The sequence below is a fragment of the Mastigoproctus giganteus genome, chromosome 10 (genome assembly GCF_048544385.1).
Source record: "Mastigoproctus giganteus isolate SK-2022 chromosome 10, ASM4854438v1, whole genome shotgun sequence".
Taxonomy (NCBI): Eukaryota; Metazoa; Arthropoda; class Arachnida; order Uropygi; family Thelyphonidae; genus Mastigoproctus; species Mastigoproctus giganteus.
In genome coordinates this window covers 104,414,264-104,432,043 of record NC_143584.1, presented here as the reverse complement: position 1 = coordinate 104,432,043, position 17,780 = coordinate 104,414,264, and the positions used below count along the sequence as shown (strand labels likewise).

Genomic DNA, 17,780 nt, shown 5'->3' with positions numbered 1-17,780 from the left:
TTATACATGTATGCCTCTGCTAATGCTAATTTTTCTCAGCACCGTCTGTGCTTGATAATGGGAGAGACTGTTCTTACAGGGATGAGTTACACTTAAATAGAAGAGTGCAAGAATATTTGATGATACTGATGCTTTCAAAGCAGTGTTAAGTGGGTTGGAAAACTGCTAGCTTTTTGCCGGGGGGGGGGGGGGGTGGAGAAGATACACAAACTAGTAGATTAACAACAGGGGCAGGCAGAGGTGCAAGTGATTCTTGCATGCTACTTCTGTTGGAACAAGCAGCAGCCTGGAAAGTGAGTTGTCAAGTATTTCAAGGCCTCCTGGTGATCCTCTTGGAACAAGCAAATACATGGGCTGTATTAGGGTAACTAAGAACAGAAAGAGGTTAGATGAACCAAGTAGACTTGTAGTAGAGAAGAAAAATTCATGGATGCATATAAATTAACGAGTGATCGAGATGCCTATTGTAGATATAAATTGGTCACAAAGGAAATTAGACAAGCTAAGGCAGATTATGAGAAATCGTGGGCAAAGAATGCCAAGAAAAACAGCTGACTTCTATACTTATATTAACAATAGAAGGAAGGGGCTTATCCTGTTTGTCTTTGGATTCAGGGGGGTGGTCCCTAGGACTGGAGATGTGCATATGTATCCCATATTCAGAAAGGAGGAACAAAAGGTGGCATGAGTAATTACAGGCTTGTTAGCTTAACATCTGTTCTAGGGAAAATAATGGAGTTGCTATATAAGGAAGTAATGCAAGACCAACAATACAGGAATGCATTTATACCTGCAATTATAGCAGGATTTGTTAAGGAGTGATCTTGTCTGACCAGGTCTGTTTAGATACTATGACGCAGTAAAAAGGACATGGACACAAAAAATAATTTAATATCAGTCTTGGATTTCAGGAAAACTTCTGATACTGCACATAAACAACTGCGGTAACTTACTAACTTCAGCTCTCTGTTAAGGGCAAGTTACTGCTATGGATAAAGGGATAGTTGAGTAGGAAAAGACAGAAAATGGCTATTAATGGACCCTGCTTTTACTGGCTAAGGTTATTGGTAAGAGTCCTGCAAGGTTCATTGCTGGGCACATTGTCGATTTCTATATTTACTAATGATATTGATGAAGTTATTGGTAATGGAAAATGATGCAAGCAAGCTTATAGAGCAGCAACCAAAAAGAACTTTCCTGTAATGCCACATTGCTCCAGTTTGTACAACAGTCTTTTATGTGCAACAGTATAAAAATCCTTCTGAAATTGAAGTACAGTAGACTCTCGATTTTCCGGGATAGATGGTAAAAAAAAAAATTCCCAGTTAATCCAAAAATACAGCAAGTCTCCAACATATGTAAGAGATATGTTCCAGGACTTCTTATGTAAGTCAAGTTTTGCATAACTTGGGAATGCCTAATAAAATATTCTACTATATCTCTGATATGCCAAAATTACAAAACCTACATAATATCCTCAGAAGAATGAAGAAAAATAGTTATATATTTTTAATTAGTTCAATTAAAAACTTTTTCTGGGGACAGCAGTGAAGTAGCCAGAGTGGCACATAAGAAAAGAAAACATAAAAAGGAAGAAAAACCGCATGTTAGTACTGTAAAACTGATATGTGTTTCATAGCCTTGGTTAATATAGTTGACTTCATTGGTGCCGATCGCTTCACCGCTTCTCATATTCTGTCTTTCTCCTTTATGATTGTGTTCACCATTGCCACTGACAAATCTGAATTCTGCATGCTACTTGTTAATGTTTGGCCATTTTCATGCATCCTTATTATTTTAATTTTCTGATCCAACTCATCGCATTCCTTTTCTTGATAGATTTACTAGTACCGCTGTCACTTATTCTCTTAGTTGGCACCGTGATAACAGTCAAAATTAAATTTTCTGTAAAGAACTTCACAGGGTTAAGATGAAAACTCACTATTATCACCCCACGCGAGCTCACATTTTACTAAAGCACATTTCTGGAGATCACTGCCATAAAACAATAAAAACAATTTGCACTTTCCCAGATACTGGGCTTTTCTGTTAGTGCATCTAATTATAAACAGGTAGTAAACCCGATCTTATTCCATTTGCGATAATACCGATAGCTGGAATTCTGTGGATGTTTAAGTTACAGTATTATAGTGAAATGTGTGTCCCCTTCACTGAAATCTTCAGTCATATAAAAAAAAATAATAATAACATAATGCAAGTCTGAAGCTACGTAAGTCGGGGACTTACTGTATCGAAAAATGTTCAGCATCCTATGTAAAAAGTATGGCGATAGATAAAAAACGAAAAACTTACCACTTACTACTCGTGTGTCCAATACGATGCTTCCCTTTATTTTTTACGATGTCGATTTTAGATCTAAATAAGTGGTCTGGTGTGAGAGTGCTGTAGCACATGCTCTTAGAGTGGACCATGGTTCAAGCCCGTAACTTCTAAATATAATTGTATAATGATTGTATACATTTGTTGTTAACTCCTCTGACTGGGGGGTTGTGATGCCTCCAGCACAATCCCCAGACATGACAGCTTTCAGAAAAGTTCTTGTATAATCAAGACCTTTTTTTTTAAAGGTATCATGTCTGAATGGGGCTTTCTAAATGTAAATGAAGAATTAGTCCAAGAACTGAAAGTTGTGTGGGCAAACAGAATTAAAATCAAGAAAAATGATGACCTTGTACCTATACATGTTATTCTTACATTTTCTACACCACTCTTCCAATTACAGATAAAACTGGATACCTGAATTGCCATATATGACCTTATATCCCTAATTCTGTTATGTGTGTCAAATGCCAAAAATTTAGCCATGCTCAAACAGTGTGCAGAGGGGGACTCAGTATACCCCAAGTATGATCCAAGGAACAGACAAATGCACACGCACATCTCACAGCACAAATACTTTTGTCTTAACTGTAAGAGTAACCATCAAGCTTCTTTAAAAGTCTGTGAAACATGGAAAACAGGAAAGCTAATACAAGGCCCTGGGTGCCAAGTGATTATTAGTGTGACCAAGCAGTTCAAAGTGATCTTTACAATGTGTGGAAAGCAAAAAGATTCATTTTAATTTTAAATACAGTTTTCCTTATTTAGTTATATAGTGTAGCTTGTTTGCACTACAAGAAGTAAGCAGAGTTCCAGAAAGGAAATTCTCCTGTTTCTTATTAATAGTCCTACCAAACTAACTCAGCTACTTGATTATTAGCTCCTGCCTTCCTATGTTGGGATCATAAGCCTGGGAAAAAAAATCGTCTTTCCAGGGCCAAAAGGAGCAAAATGATCTCCCCAAAACCTGCAGGATCAAATAAACCCTAACACAAGCACTCATAAGATAGTAAACCCGAAAAAATTGACGATGGTAAAACAGGAGTTCCAATGCATCTTGTATTGCTCTCTATTTAAGAATAATCTCTAGGTAGTCTCTTGCCTTTTAAATTTCAGAAATAATTATAAAAGGTCATAGGTTCTCCAAAAACAGCCAAGCTTCTGGTGACTTTGCTCGTTGAGTTCTCAAATGAACATTGATCAGAGCTGCATCAAAAATCACATCATTTGGAGGATTATCTATTACTGTTACCCCTCATGCTACTCTAAACATCTCTAGAGGTATAATAGCTGAGTGGAATCTCATAATCCTCTCAGAAGAAGAGTTAAAAAATGAATTATAAGACCAGGGAATTGTGCATGTGATCACATGTACAGCCACTCCCCGACTTATGTAAGGGTTGCATTCCACAGAACTCTGCAAAAGTCGGAATTTCCCTAAATGCTTATGCAGCACTCGCAAATTTTATTCAATTTGATTGAAGCAAAAATGAAATGTTTGACGAACATGTAAATAGAATTATTTATTCAATTTTTTTTTATCTCATGCACAGGAGAAATTATAAAAGTGTACAAAATTACAAAAAGAGAGGAGACAGGCATAACATCAGCAAGTTTTACCTTTCGAGCATCGTTACTAGAATTAACTCTCCAGCTGATAAGCACACCGCTGCAGAAGTTGAGGGCCGTGGAGATTTAGAAGGGGTTTTTTCCAACACATCACAAAATTTCTCTGCAGCTGCAGAATCGGCATTGGCGACTTTACTGCATACTTTAATGTTTTGGAAACCAGCACGATGCTTGAACCTATTAAACCACCTGTTGCTTGCCACGAAGTTGGCTTGGGGTTCGCCGTACTTATCCTTAATATCTTCATTAATACTCCTTGCTTTTGCTTGAATGGCCATTGGACTCAGGGGCACTTGCCTCTGAATCTGATTTTCCATCCTTCTTCGATATGGCACCTGAACGCTGTTTTGTGATCACTGTTGATCTTAAATGCATTGATTCTTTAACATGTTCTTTTATACGTGCACTATCCCTTAAAATAGTATTCACAGTTGAAGCAGCGAGACCTAATTCCATGGAATAGATGACAAACTTTGTCCTGCTTCATAATTCTTTATTAATCATCTTAATTTTGAAATCAATTTTGTTTCGTTTCCTAGCACTGCCAGCACTTCCACTTTCCGTTGGTCCCTTTCCCTTCACCATTGTAATAAGTAAATAAGATTCAAAATTTATTTATGTTTTTTATATGATTGAAGATTTCAGTGAAAGGGAACTCATTTCACCATAATACTCTAACGTAATAACCCACAGAATTCCAGTTATCGGTATTATCGCAAATGCAATAAGATCGAGTTAACTATCCATTTATAATAGATTGCACTAATAGAAAAGCCCAATAAACTGGAAAGTGCAAATTGTTTTTATTGTTTTATGTTAGTGACTTCCAGAAATGTGGTTTAGAAAAATGTCACAAAGGCATTCAAAATTGATTCTTATAATGGAACATATGATAACGATGAAAGTGTAGTGCAATTTCCATTATAAAAATGACCTTTTAGAGAGATAAATAGCGTAGTTATATAGCGAAAATTTCAACTTCCAAGGGCTTGGAACAAATTACCGAAAAAAACACAATGTGTTATTGGGTTTACATTACGATATTTTCATGATACCCTCCATTTATTCCTACAGGATGCAAAATATGTTTCCACAATTTTTTTAAGTTTGCACCAGCCGGCAAAAACTTTCGTAAAGTTGAATTTCCATAAGTCGAGTATTATGTAAGCCAGGGAGTGGCTGTATACTAAATGAGTCATTGCTCTAGTTCCAACCCAGAACATAACCCTGACATATGATACCCCCAAACCTTCAATATCCATCAAAGCAAGTATCTCAACTGTAAAATGAGACTGTACATTCCTAACCCAAAATGTTTTAAATGCCAAAAATTTGCCCATTCCCAAAATGTCTGCAGAGTTTTAGCCCCTTGTGTTGCTTGCAGTTTGCATGAGTACATTCATGCAATACTGTAAAGCAGAGCAGCATAAATGCTCAAATTGCAGTGGCCCACACACACACTGCCTATTCCAGAGATTTTCCCCTCTGGAAAAACATAAAAAAAGATTCAGTGGGTCAGTGCTGAAAAAACAAAACTCCACTTACCAAGAAGCCAAACACTCAGTACAGGCTCAAAATAACACCCAACATTCTTTTACTCAAGGAATTCAAAAGTTAGCACCAATAACTATTACTATGGAAGGAACAACATGATATAATAGGTACCCAAGCATTTCCTCAAATAGATCAATGTCAGACTGGATACCTACAGTTTTGGAAAGTGTACCCTTATGTTGTAAAACAACTAAGGTAAACAAGGCTGTTAACACACCAATCACTGTTATTATTATTATTGTTATTATTACTAGATATATGGTGCAAAGAAGCCTGAGACTTTTGCTGCACCAGCCAAAAAAAAAAAAAAAAAAAAAAAATTTCTGAGTTACCCTGAGGGAGTGAGAGAGAGAGAGAGAGAGAGAGAGAGAGAGAGAGAGAGAGAGAGAGAGAGAGAGAGAAGTAGAATGGAATCACCAAGAAAGAGAAGAATGATGATATCCAGCTTAGGGCCCTTGGTGTGCCAAGCCCATACTCACCAGATGAGAACCCCTAATAAGACTATAAATAGAGACAAAGCTAAAACTGGTAATACTGAATACAGGATAACCCACTTATTTTCATCCGCCTTCTAGTTAAGTTCAGCAGTAAGCCTCTCCATATACTCACTGATTAATTTGCCACTGTTTGACTGGTCTGTACATGATAGTCTTCTGGGTAGTGACCACTACCTAATAGTCTGGCATATAGAGGCAAATTTACCACCCGCCATAATTATATGGTCAAATGGAACTTTTCAATTGCTGATTGGGAAAAATACAGGCAGCCTAACAATTCCTGACAAAGCAGTTATATCAATTAATGCTGCTGTAAATTATAAAAGAAATTGAATCGTACAGACCATCAAAATAACAATACCAAGAATGTTCACTGGTGGAACAGTGAGTGCAACTAAGCCCAATGAGAGAAAAATAAAGCCTGGAATAACTTTCACAAGAACCTTACAGCTACAAAATTAGTGTAGTTTAAGAAGGCCAAAGCCGATGCCAGGTATTTTCGGCAAGCAAGCAAAAGAGTCATGAGCACATCTTGCATTTGTGATACCAGGTCTACTGAAACACAAACCATCTGAAAAAAAAAAATTGGTAAAATGTGTGATAAATATCCTCATTCACCATTCGGAATGACATTTTGCTACCTCAAAACATAGCCAACATGTCTTGATGTAGCAAAGACTCTTTTGAGACTTTGTTCCCTCAGACTCTTTTGCTTAAACTTCTGCCATATCCTCGTACTCAGGGCATAATCTGCATCCTGATCTAGTTCTAAAACTGGATGACCATGTCGTATCTGTTGTACCTGCTGTCCAATTTCTTGGCATAACCTTAAATAAAAAATTTAGTTTAGGACCACCTGTTTCAAATTAAACATCTTTAGAGTATTATCAGCTACATCATGGGATGCTGACTGTTATACTGTTCTTCAGTTATATCATGCTATAGTAAGATCTCAGTTATATCATGTTATAGTACAGCAGTTCCCAAACTACTGACATTTACGGACCCCTTCAAAAAAGAAAACCCAGTATGAACACTGGGTTTTCTGAAAAGAAAATTCAAAGTTTAATGTATGAAACAACTGAACTTTATTCTTATTTTTATATAAATACCTAATAATAAAATTTATTTATCAGCAGTTTGCTATACATAGAACAAATAATTTGAAATATGTATACAATTATATACACTAATCATATCGAAAATAAGTAATGTTCTATGATGAGTTCACTGTGATTCTGTCAGTATATTTTTTAAGAAAATAAACACATATTACTTGATACCTTCTAAACGTTTCATGGACCCCTGGAACTGATATACGAACCCTCAGGAGTCTGCAGACCCCAGTTTGGGAAACACTGCTATTATTATTATGGTTATAGTAAGATCATGGTTAGATCTCCAGATTATGGATAATATTATAGATCTCCAGTTTACAACTCTGCTAAACCCAGCATCTTGAGGTGGTTAGACCCTATTCATCACAGTGGCCTATGCATTGCTCTTGGCAACAACCAGAATCTTTATGGTGAAGCTCACAACCCTCTGCTTTCTCTGCAGTGACAAACTTTAATACTAAATTATGCTATTAAACTCAAAAGTCAACCCATGCATCAAACTTGGAGGTATTAATTTACTCCAGATTGTTGGGAGAACTCATATGCTGTTTATCTATCAATAAATGAACCGGTTGGCATACATCTTTGCTTGTTACTTGATAATTGGCAGCTAGATGTTTATGATATAGCCATCGCTAGTTCCATTTCTCCGTGGGCTCTCTGTCCCTTCAAGAATTTGGAAAAACTACTGTTTCTCAACAGAATATAAACATTCTGTGGTTTGGGCATGGTCAACAATCCACTTGTTGTGTAACCAAATCCATATGTTACTACAAGAAATGCACAACCTAATTTTAACTATGTCACCTAGTTTACTGGCTGCTAGAGTAGTTACAGTGAAAGTCTAAACTGCTGTGGCCCCTGGAAAATTGGAATATAAAAAAGATTAATTTATTAGAACTGAGAAAAAATCCTTATAAAAATACATATGATAACCATGATTAAGCAAAAGAAGGTTCTCTGCCTTGCATTTTTGGTAATAATACAGTAATTGATGTTTAGAATGTATATGTGCTGGTAACAGTTCCTGTTATTTTATGATTTAGCTCTTTATGTTTGCTTATGTTTTTTATAATGAAAGTATCTCTAATTTTGTTATTTTGATGCAGTACTTGCATATTGTCTTCTTTAAAATACTCAATTGAATTTTACTTCTGACACTGTCTGAATACATGTTACAGATACACCGATGAGCCAAAACATTATGACCACCTACTTAATATGATGTTGGTCCTCTGCGTGCAGCCAAAACAGCTTGTACCTGGTGAGGAATGGACGCTACAAGATTTCTAAATGTCTTGTGGTATCCGGTACCAACATGTAACCAGCAGATCCTTTAACTCCTGTAAGGTCTGTGGTTGAGACACCACAGATCGGAGTTGCTGTCCCAACACAACCACAGATGCTTGAAGGGATTGATGTCTGTGGGATTTGGAGGCCAGGGCAATACCTGGACGTCTTCCTCATGTTCCACGAACCAGTCACGAACAATCCTGCTGAAAGATACCACCACCAGAGGGGAAGACTGTTGCCATGAAAGGATGTACCTGGTCAGTAATGATGTTTAGGTAGGTGGTAGATGTCACAATGCCCAGCACATGGATGACTGGACCCAGGGTATCCCAGCAGAACATCGCCCAAACCATGACACTGTGCTGCCGCCACCGGCTTGTTTTCGTCCCATGGCGCATCCAGGCGCCATCACTTCCCCAGGTAAATGACACACATGTACCCGGCTATCCACATGGTGCAACAGGAAACGTGATTCGTCGGACCAGATGACCTTCTTCCAATCACTCGAGGTCCAGTTTCGATGCTCGCATTCCCATTGTAGGTGCTGTCGCCAGTGAACCATGGTTAGCATGGGCACTCAGAGCGGCCTGCAGCTATGTAGCCCCATTTTCAGCAGAGTTCGATGTACTGTGTGTTGTGACACATTACTCTTGTCACCAGCATTCCAATTACTGGCAAGTTGCGCCACAGTCGCCCTTCTGTTGCCATGTACCATCCGGGAAAGCCTTCTCTCACCTCGAGCATCGATGAGCTGTGGTCGTCCAACACCTCACCGGCGGTTCGTGGGTTCCCCCCCTCCTTGGACAACCTTTGGTATGTACTAACCATGGCTGACCGTGAGCATCCCACAAGCCGTGCCGTTTCATATATGCCTGACCCAGTCATCTGGCCATTACAATTTGGCCTTTGTCAAACTCCCTTATGTCCGCTGCCTTTCCCATCTAAAGAACAAGAGTAACACATTAACAGAACTCAGTATCAGGTGTTTTTTATATCATGTCCTGACCTGTGCACGCACCGTAGTTCACCTGCAGTTGCTTCGATTTGCATAACAACTCGTTGGCCATAATGTTTTGGCTCATCGGTGTATATGTAACATGTATAATTTCAGACTGTTACTTTGATTTATAAAAACTTAAAAGAAATTACATTTATGTTTTCTTTTCTACAGCTTACCGTAGCCTAGAAGAAAAGGCCCCATGACATATAGGTATGTACCGTATGTTTGCTAATGGGGTATTCACAAAAACATGATGTAACAATTTTAAATTTATTTCTAAAATGCCATGTGATGAACCAGATGAGGTGCATTTTTCTTTACTTTATTTTTATATAAAAACATTTCCAAAATGACTTATTAACACCAATTGCCCAGTGTAAATGAAGGACAAAAATCTCCTCTAGGCTCTTCAGTTTCCATTCTTAACTTTTGCCTGGCATGGATTTGCAGCAGATTGATATGTTCGATCAGAAATTTGCACAGAAAGTCATCACAGGGATTAAGCACCGGCATCTCCGTGACAGTATAGTAAATTCAAATTTCTGGGAAGCTGAAAAATTCTTAAGGCCTCTTCATTTGGAGATGGATTATTTTGCTGATCACTGGAAGGATGGGGTGGTCGGGTTTTTTCCTCCGAGTTATTCCCATTTTTAAGCCTCAAATTGGCTTCTAAATATACACACACTTGACAAAAAAAGATCCTGAGTAATATCATAGGAAATTCTTATTGAATATGATATAATCTAAGAGATTGACTTACTAAAAATACTTAAGTGATGTGTTAAAAGGTGAATGATGGCTTTTTAGGCATGTTTGCATGTGCATAAAATTCCTGTTGAATTGGTGTCCTTTAAAATCAAATGAATAGAAATCAACACACTTTTTTTCCCTTGCACATAGGCTCTCCTATATTGTGTATTGTAGCTGAAGCACTGGATATTATTTTGTACTGATTAGGGTAGTGAATTAGAGGAATGAATGGGCAATGTGTGGCAGATGTACAAGGAAGAAATGTTCTTGATTCTTGATTCTTCCAGTTTGTGCATGTGGATTCTTTTGTTAGTTATCAGCTCACTAAATATATAAATTATGAATTATTACTATTTGCTTATTATATTAACCACAGCAGAAACATGAAATACTTGTTACCTTTCAAATGTTATTAAAATTCGGAAGGAAATAAATGCATTACAAAAATGTTGACTGCATATTACAATCTAAGATACGTTACCATTGGTTTACTTCTTTAATTAGCAGAGGATCCGCGAAACATGTTTCATTTAAGTTTTTATAAAAAAACGAGGCGGAAATAAGTAAAGTACTAGTATCAGTAGTAGGAAATCGTGTAGGGAAGCAAGCTTATATAGTATCAGTAAAAATAAAAGAAAGAAAGAAAACCACTACCCAATTAATCTGTCCATTGCCTCTAATAATTTGTCTAATTCTTCCGTAAATTTATCAAATACCCACTTGCAGAAAACCAGATTGTACTAGTTTGCTCCAATAATCAGTTACTCTCTGGCTGAAAACAAATTTTTATACATCTAAGCATGCAGCCATCCTTAAGTATAGGTCCCTTTATGTGGGGAGTCCGAGAAAGAATTAGAATATCATCATCATTAGGTTTACTCAATCAATTTAAAGCCTTAAACACTTCAATCAGGTCTACACCAAGTGCCTATTTTCTAAGGATTGAAATTTTTAGAACCAAAGCCTTTTGTGTTAAGAGTACACTTTTTGTATCCTTGACTAGTTGCTCTTCTCTGCCCTCATTCCAAGAGATCCACATTCTTATTCTTAAAGTGAGGCTTTTCCAGACCTATATGCAGTACTCAAAATTTGGCCTAACCATTGCCTTATACAATGGAATAGTCACTTTCTTGTCCTTGCTGGCAAACTTGTATATATCATTGACAAAATCCCAGGAGGTGTCCTAGAGTGCCCATTTATAACTACCGTCTGTCTTCTACTGCTCAACCATCCCTTTATCCATAGCTGTAATTTGCTTGTAATGCCTCATTGCTGTACAAAGTACAGCAATCTTTAATGTGTAACAGTGTCAGAAACTTTACTGAAATCTAAGTATATGTCAAAATTATATTTTTCCATCCAGTTCATTTGTTGTTGTGTCATGTCAACTAATCCTTGATGTCCTTGAGGCTGTCACAGGCATTCTCTCAGGAATGTCAAGATGGGCTTTTCCTGGGAGTCTAAAATGTAGATGGAATTATAATCGGGTAACATTCAAGTCAAGTGAACCAATTTCAGTGAAATCCTGTCGATCTGTGACAACCACATCCTCTGCCTGCACCTTCACTTCCTCATTCATTTCACAAATATACAGGGTCTTAGTTCTAATCTCAGTGATGTCCATTTCCACTTACAATCTGCCAAACCCTGTGTATTTTTTCTGACAGAATCTCAGTTATCAGTTTATTCAACCACTGCTCATCTCAGTTGTCTGAATTATTTGCTGTATGATTCCTTTCGCTTCAAAGGTAGTACTTGTCCATATGTCTGCTGTGATATTCCCTATCAGAGTTTAACACTGACAAATGCAATACTCATAATTCTACAACTCAGCAAAATATTCTTCTTTTCTTATCAGCCAAAATAAAGTTGAAAGATTTTTTTGTAAAATTTTAATATTAATGCATTCCTTTATTGGTATAATTCTGTTTACAACCTTAAATCCATATATACTTGAAACTTGGTATCTGATTAATGTGGGATTTTTTTCATGCTTTTAGATTATTCTTTTAAGGCTGTATTTGTCCATTTCGATGTCCTCAAAAGATGGCATATTTTAGGAATCATTGAAGTCCAACTACAACTCATAAGGAAGGAACACGGTATGTATCATTTAAATAAATAGAACATAAAAAAAAATTTTCTTTTTATATTTGATCTTAGGATGCTAAACAGAGTTTAGCATTCTAAATAGGCGTCTCCATAGCCAGGTGGGAAGGAGCAGCAGTGCATAGCACACGCTTCTTGATTAGACCGGGGTTCGAGCCCGTCACCACCAAATGCGGAAATGTCAGGTAATGACCACCAGATATCCCAGAGCAATATGGCCTTAGTTGCTAATGCTCCTAAAAACCAAATAACAAATAACAAGCATTCTAAATATAAGCACCTTTCATTTCTTACTTTTTTCTGTATTACTTTACAGATTGGTTCTTTGGTCTGTAAAATTTCTTCTACATTATATGTCTGCTAAATTAGAGAAGGTGATCTAGCTGATCAAAACCATGACCTCACATAAAATTATCGTTATATCTGCATACTAATGCCTTGCTTTTGGTAGTTCTTTTCATTTTATCTTGATTTTAACTGTTCCAAGCATAATAAGAACTTGTATCTTGGATTTTGTATACTAAAAGCAATTTATTTAAAATTCAGAAGCATTTAATAAATAAACTTAAGTAAAAACAAACTCTTTTATTTATCAGGTTAGGAAGTACTATTTGACAGACCCGGAACTAGAGTGGGGCTTGAGCCCCAGGCACAGCATTTTAAGGGTGCACTCGACCAGTTATGTATTTAAATATTGATTCATTTTTGATTTAATTACAGTCGGACCTCTGTTTAACAAACTTCTTTATAGCAATTTTTTTTTTTAATTCCTTTTGGTAATTACATTTAAAATAGTTTCCTTAGAACGAAAAAAATTTCCATATAATCAACAGATTGTAAGCATTGTACCCACCTCTGGCCTTTAGGCAATTAGAAAGCGCGAATTAGGAGTTAAAGGGATTACCTTTCCACAATGTAAGTGGTGCCCATAAAACGTGGGCAGCTACCTATCCCACATACTGAGAATTCGCTCGAGTTGGCTGCTTTCTACAGCCAGTCAGAAGATTAAGGCGTATTCCCTACATGGATGTAAAATGAACGGCAAAAGGGCATTTTTTTTTTTTTTTTTAAGAAATAACAAATTATGCTGGTTATTCGGGGATCACAATGTCACGTGACATCAAAAAAGAAGGGAAGGAAAGGCCCTTCAATAAATGTCCTAAATTTTTTTTTTAAATCCTCCATTTTACGGAGCCGTTTGCTATTCAGTCTGGAGAGGGTACCATAAGTAAATAATTTCTCGAATGCCAATTGCTGCCACGATACCAGACTCTGCTGTCCCATAAGTAATGGCAATAGAGAGTGTACCCATAAATCATTTTCTTGTTAGAGACAGCCATACAGCCAACAGTGCCTATGGTCAACCTGTGTTCTTTGTTTATAATAAAAATAAAAATTTTATCAAAAGAAATACTGCATTATCTTTGTATGTGCTACATCTGATTCCAGAAATTTTTGTGAGAGTGAAAAAATATATAAATTTGGGATTTATAATCATTTATGATAAAAAAATATCAGGAAGGAACAGCATTTTACAAATTTTCAAAATAACAGAGAAACTCCAATTACAAATTTCTATAAAGTACAGCCTGTTTTGTGGCATCACACTTCTGAGCTTTTTGGTTTGTCCTTCAGTGCTATGTAATCCTCCAGTGTTAGCCAGTTGGCAAGTATTTCACTTGAATCGTACAAGTGTCGAAGTTGTGAGTGTGGTTGCAGGTTAAAATAAACTAAAGTGTTAATTCAAATTTTGTTGTTCAGTTGTTGTGCCTCCATGTTAAAAAAGTAAGTTTAAATAAATTGTTATAAATAAACCTTTCTTTTGTGTACTTAATTTTCTTTAGTTGAACTGTAACCATATATTTTATTTTTATAGGTTATAAAATTATATGTAATTATTAGTTATTTAAAATATGTTTTAAAATTCGATTTTTGTCTCATTTCCAAAATGAGTTTTAGACACAGTAATCGAATTGGAAGGGTGCAGTTCTCCTTGTTAAATTTTTTTGACTAAAGGCTTGTTAAATTTTGGAGCAGATACTTTTTTTATACTACAGAAATGCAGATTGTGAGCAAACTCCTATTTAAAATAATCTATTATCGAGTTTGTCTTTTGCTAATCATACATTGCAGTCACATAGCTCCAGAATGAACAATCGACTACAGTGAAGCAGGTTTTCGAATGCCGCACATACAGTTTTTCTCAGACAAAAAAAAAAAAAAAAAACATTAGATCATTTTTTTTTTATTTGTACCGGTTATCAATATATTCCAAATCACTAAAATTCGTTAGAATCTGTGAACACGTTCTAAAATAGAAATTTTACAAAGTGTTCACATTTATTTATTTAGAAAGCGTTCACAAATTTTAATTAATGGAAAAGAGTAAAAATTCTGGATTCACTGATGCTCTACAAAAAACAATTTTAACAGAGTGGGAAAAATGGAGACTAATTTTAAAAATTATTCTGGACGCAATATTATTTTGTGCAAAAAACAATCTTGCAATAAGAGGTTCAAATGAGATATTTGAGAATCCGAAAGCTGAAATATTCCTCAATATTATTGAACTTATAAGTCATTATAATAAAGAACTAGTAGAACAAAGTTTATACCATGTTCAGCATATAGTCCTAAGCTGGTATATGTGCAGCATCAATAAGCGCCTCCATAACCAGGTGGGCAGGAGCGGCAGTGCGTATAGCACACGCTTCTTGATTAGACTGGGGTTCGAGCCAGTGACCACCAAATACGGAGGATGCGGAAAGGTCAGGGAATGACCACTGCATATTCACGGGGCAATATGGTCTTAGTTGCTAATGCTCCTAAAAACCAAATAACAACAACAGCATCAATAACATCTACGATGATAAGTTTTTTTGGCATTGTTCAAAAATATTTACTCTTTTTTTCTGGTTCCAGTAGCCGCTGGGAAATTTTAATGAATACTTTGAAGATTTCACTTAAAAGACATATAGACAGAAACTGGTCATCCAAAGAATGAGCTATAAAATCTTTATTCTTACAAATAACAAAAGTTCATGAAATCTTAATTAATATTGAAGATACGTCTGCAAATGCAGAAACTATCGGTGCTGCTCAGAGTCTACTTTTACAAATAGACTATCCATTTTATGCAGATTGACTATATGGATTAAAATTCTTCATAATATTGACAGCACAAATAAAGTATTGAAAGCTAAAAAGCTTTGCATACATAAATAACTCTTCCCAATTAATAAGCAGATTAATAAAAAAAATCTCCAAGAAATACAGAAAAGTGAATTCAAGATATTTTTGGATATGCTGCTACCACAGCAGGAAATATAGATATACCAGCTATATTTCCAGATGAAAGAAGAAGAAAGAAAAAAAAGAAGGACACTTTACGAATCTTCAGACGATTTCAGTTTATCTACCGAACAAAAATTTTGGATTGAAATTAAACATGTTTTTGATATTCTTATGCATGACTTAAGCACTAGATTTGAAAAACTGAATACTATTTCTTCAGATTTTGATTTTCTATTTGAAACTTCACTCGCATTAATTAATAAATTTGACTTGCAGAAGGCTGCTTCTGACCTTGCATTGAAATACAACAAAGATTTAAATGTGTCAGTTATTTCAACAGAAATTGAAAGTTTCAAAAATCATGTTTTATCAATTCTGCAGAATATAAAATCTGTAATCCCTTTACAACTTCTCCAATTCATTCTTGAGTATTGTCTAATAGAATCTTATCGAAACATAGAAATAGCATTACAAATATTTCTTTTTTCATGTTTTTTATTTGTGAAAATCCCAAACACAAGATGTATTAGAACCTATAGTACTTAGTACTATAGGTTCTAATACAGCTTGTGTTTGGGATTTTCGAAGTTTGGGTTGAGAAGACGAAAGACGATATTTGTTGACATTAGACTTGAACTTCTGTAGACTGTAATTTTCAGGAATTACATATGAAGGAAGGTTGTTCCAGAAAACGGCAGTTGAATGAATAAACGAGGAAGATGAAAAGTTGGTTCTGTGAGTTTGAAGTTGGACAGTAAATGGCTGGTAGCGGCACGTGTTCGGACTGTTTTGAAAGAGAGAGCGGGAATTATAGAAGCCAATTCAGAAGAACAGTGCCCATGGAAGTATCTGTAGAAAAGGCATCCAAAAGAAACAGTACATCTATAAGACAGCAAGTGGAAAGACTCTGTTAGAGAGGAGTCATTAATTAACCTAACTGCCCTCTTCTGAATGGAATTTAGAAGCCTGAGAAAAGTTTTGGGGGCACTGCCCAAGATGTGGGAACAATATTCCATGGTAGGGCAAATTTGCAATTTGTAAAGAGTAAACAGCTGTTTGGAAGAAATGTAACGCCAAGAGCGAAAGAGAAAACCAAGTTTTTTAGATATACTTGTAATAGGCGCCTCCATAGCCAGGTGGGAAGGAGCAGCAGTGCGTAACACACGCTTCTTGATTAGACCGGGGTTCGAGCCCGTCACCACCAAATACGGAGGATGCGGAAAGGTCAGGGAATGACCACCGCATATCCCGGAGCAATATGGCCTTAGTTGCTAATGCTCCTAAAAATCAAATAACAATGACAATGACAATACTTGTAATGTGCTTGTGCCAGAGAGTCAAGGTAATCCCCAAAAGAGATATATCATTTTGCCTAGAAATTGGAGTGTCACCAAAGATAAGCATTGGAGTAGAAGAATCCTTTTTGCGAGATATAAAACAAGTCTGAGTTTTAGAAGGATTGAAATTAACTAAGTTGTCTTTGACCCACTGGAAATTTACCTGGAGATCGGCATTTAAGGAATTGGTAGTGGATATTCGAGAAGTTTAAGCTGATTGAGCTTAAAAGTGGAAAGTGGAATGCAATGTGCTATCATCGGCAAAACTATGGATAGGATTTACAGTCAATGGAAGAAGGTCATTAATATACAAGAGGAAAACAGTGGGGGAAAGAACTGAACCTTGGGGGACACCGGCATTCATGGAGAACTTAGAAGACAAAGAGCCATCTACCATCACCCTCAGTGAGTGATCAGAGAGAAAACTGGATAACCAATTACAAAAAACAATTGGAAAACTATAAGATGGAAGCTTTTTTAGAAGACCTTTATGCCAAACACGATCAAGAACCTTTGAGATGTCAAGAGCAATAGCTTGTATTTCACCAAACTTTTCCATTGAATTTGTCCATAAATGGGTAACATAATCCAGAATATCACCAGTGGTATTCTGGATTATCACCAGTGAGCAAATTTCCAAGCAGAAGGAAAAACACCTTTGGAATAAGAAAGTGAAAAAAGGCAGCAAAGAACAGGAGTAAGTTGAGGAGCACAGGTTTTCAGAACAGGTGGAGAAATACCATCAGGACCTGGAGTGTTCTTAGCATCAAGATTTGTCAAAATCCTTTTGATGAAAGACCACAGGAGACATTGAATAGAGCGCATTGGGAATAGTGGAAGGTGTTTTACCAAGGTCATT

General features: G+C 36.3%; 1 protein-coding gene across 5 annotated transcripts in view; it reads left to right on the top strand.

Moving 5' to 3' along the window:
* The window catches only part of LOC150079199 (kazrin-like), a 358,730-nt gene that overhangs the window by 327,703 nt on the left and 13,247 nt on the right, over nt 1-17,780 (top strand). For all 5 annotated transcript variants that reach the window (XM_090382316.1, XM_090382314.1, XM_090382315.1 and 2 more), the window contains 2 exons: nt 9,603-9,641; nt 12,182-12,283. In XM_090382316.1, the coding sequence (XP_090238442.1) occupies nt 9,603-9,617 (15 nt within the window). In that variant the 3' untranslated portion in view covers nt 9,618-9,641; nt 12,182-12,283. The remainder of the gene's footprint in view (nt 1-9,602; nt 9,642-12,181; nt 12,284-17,780) is intronic.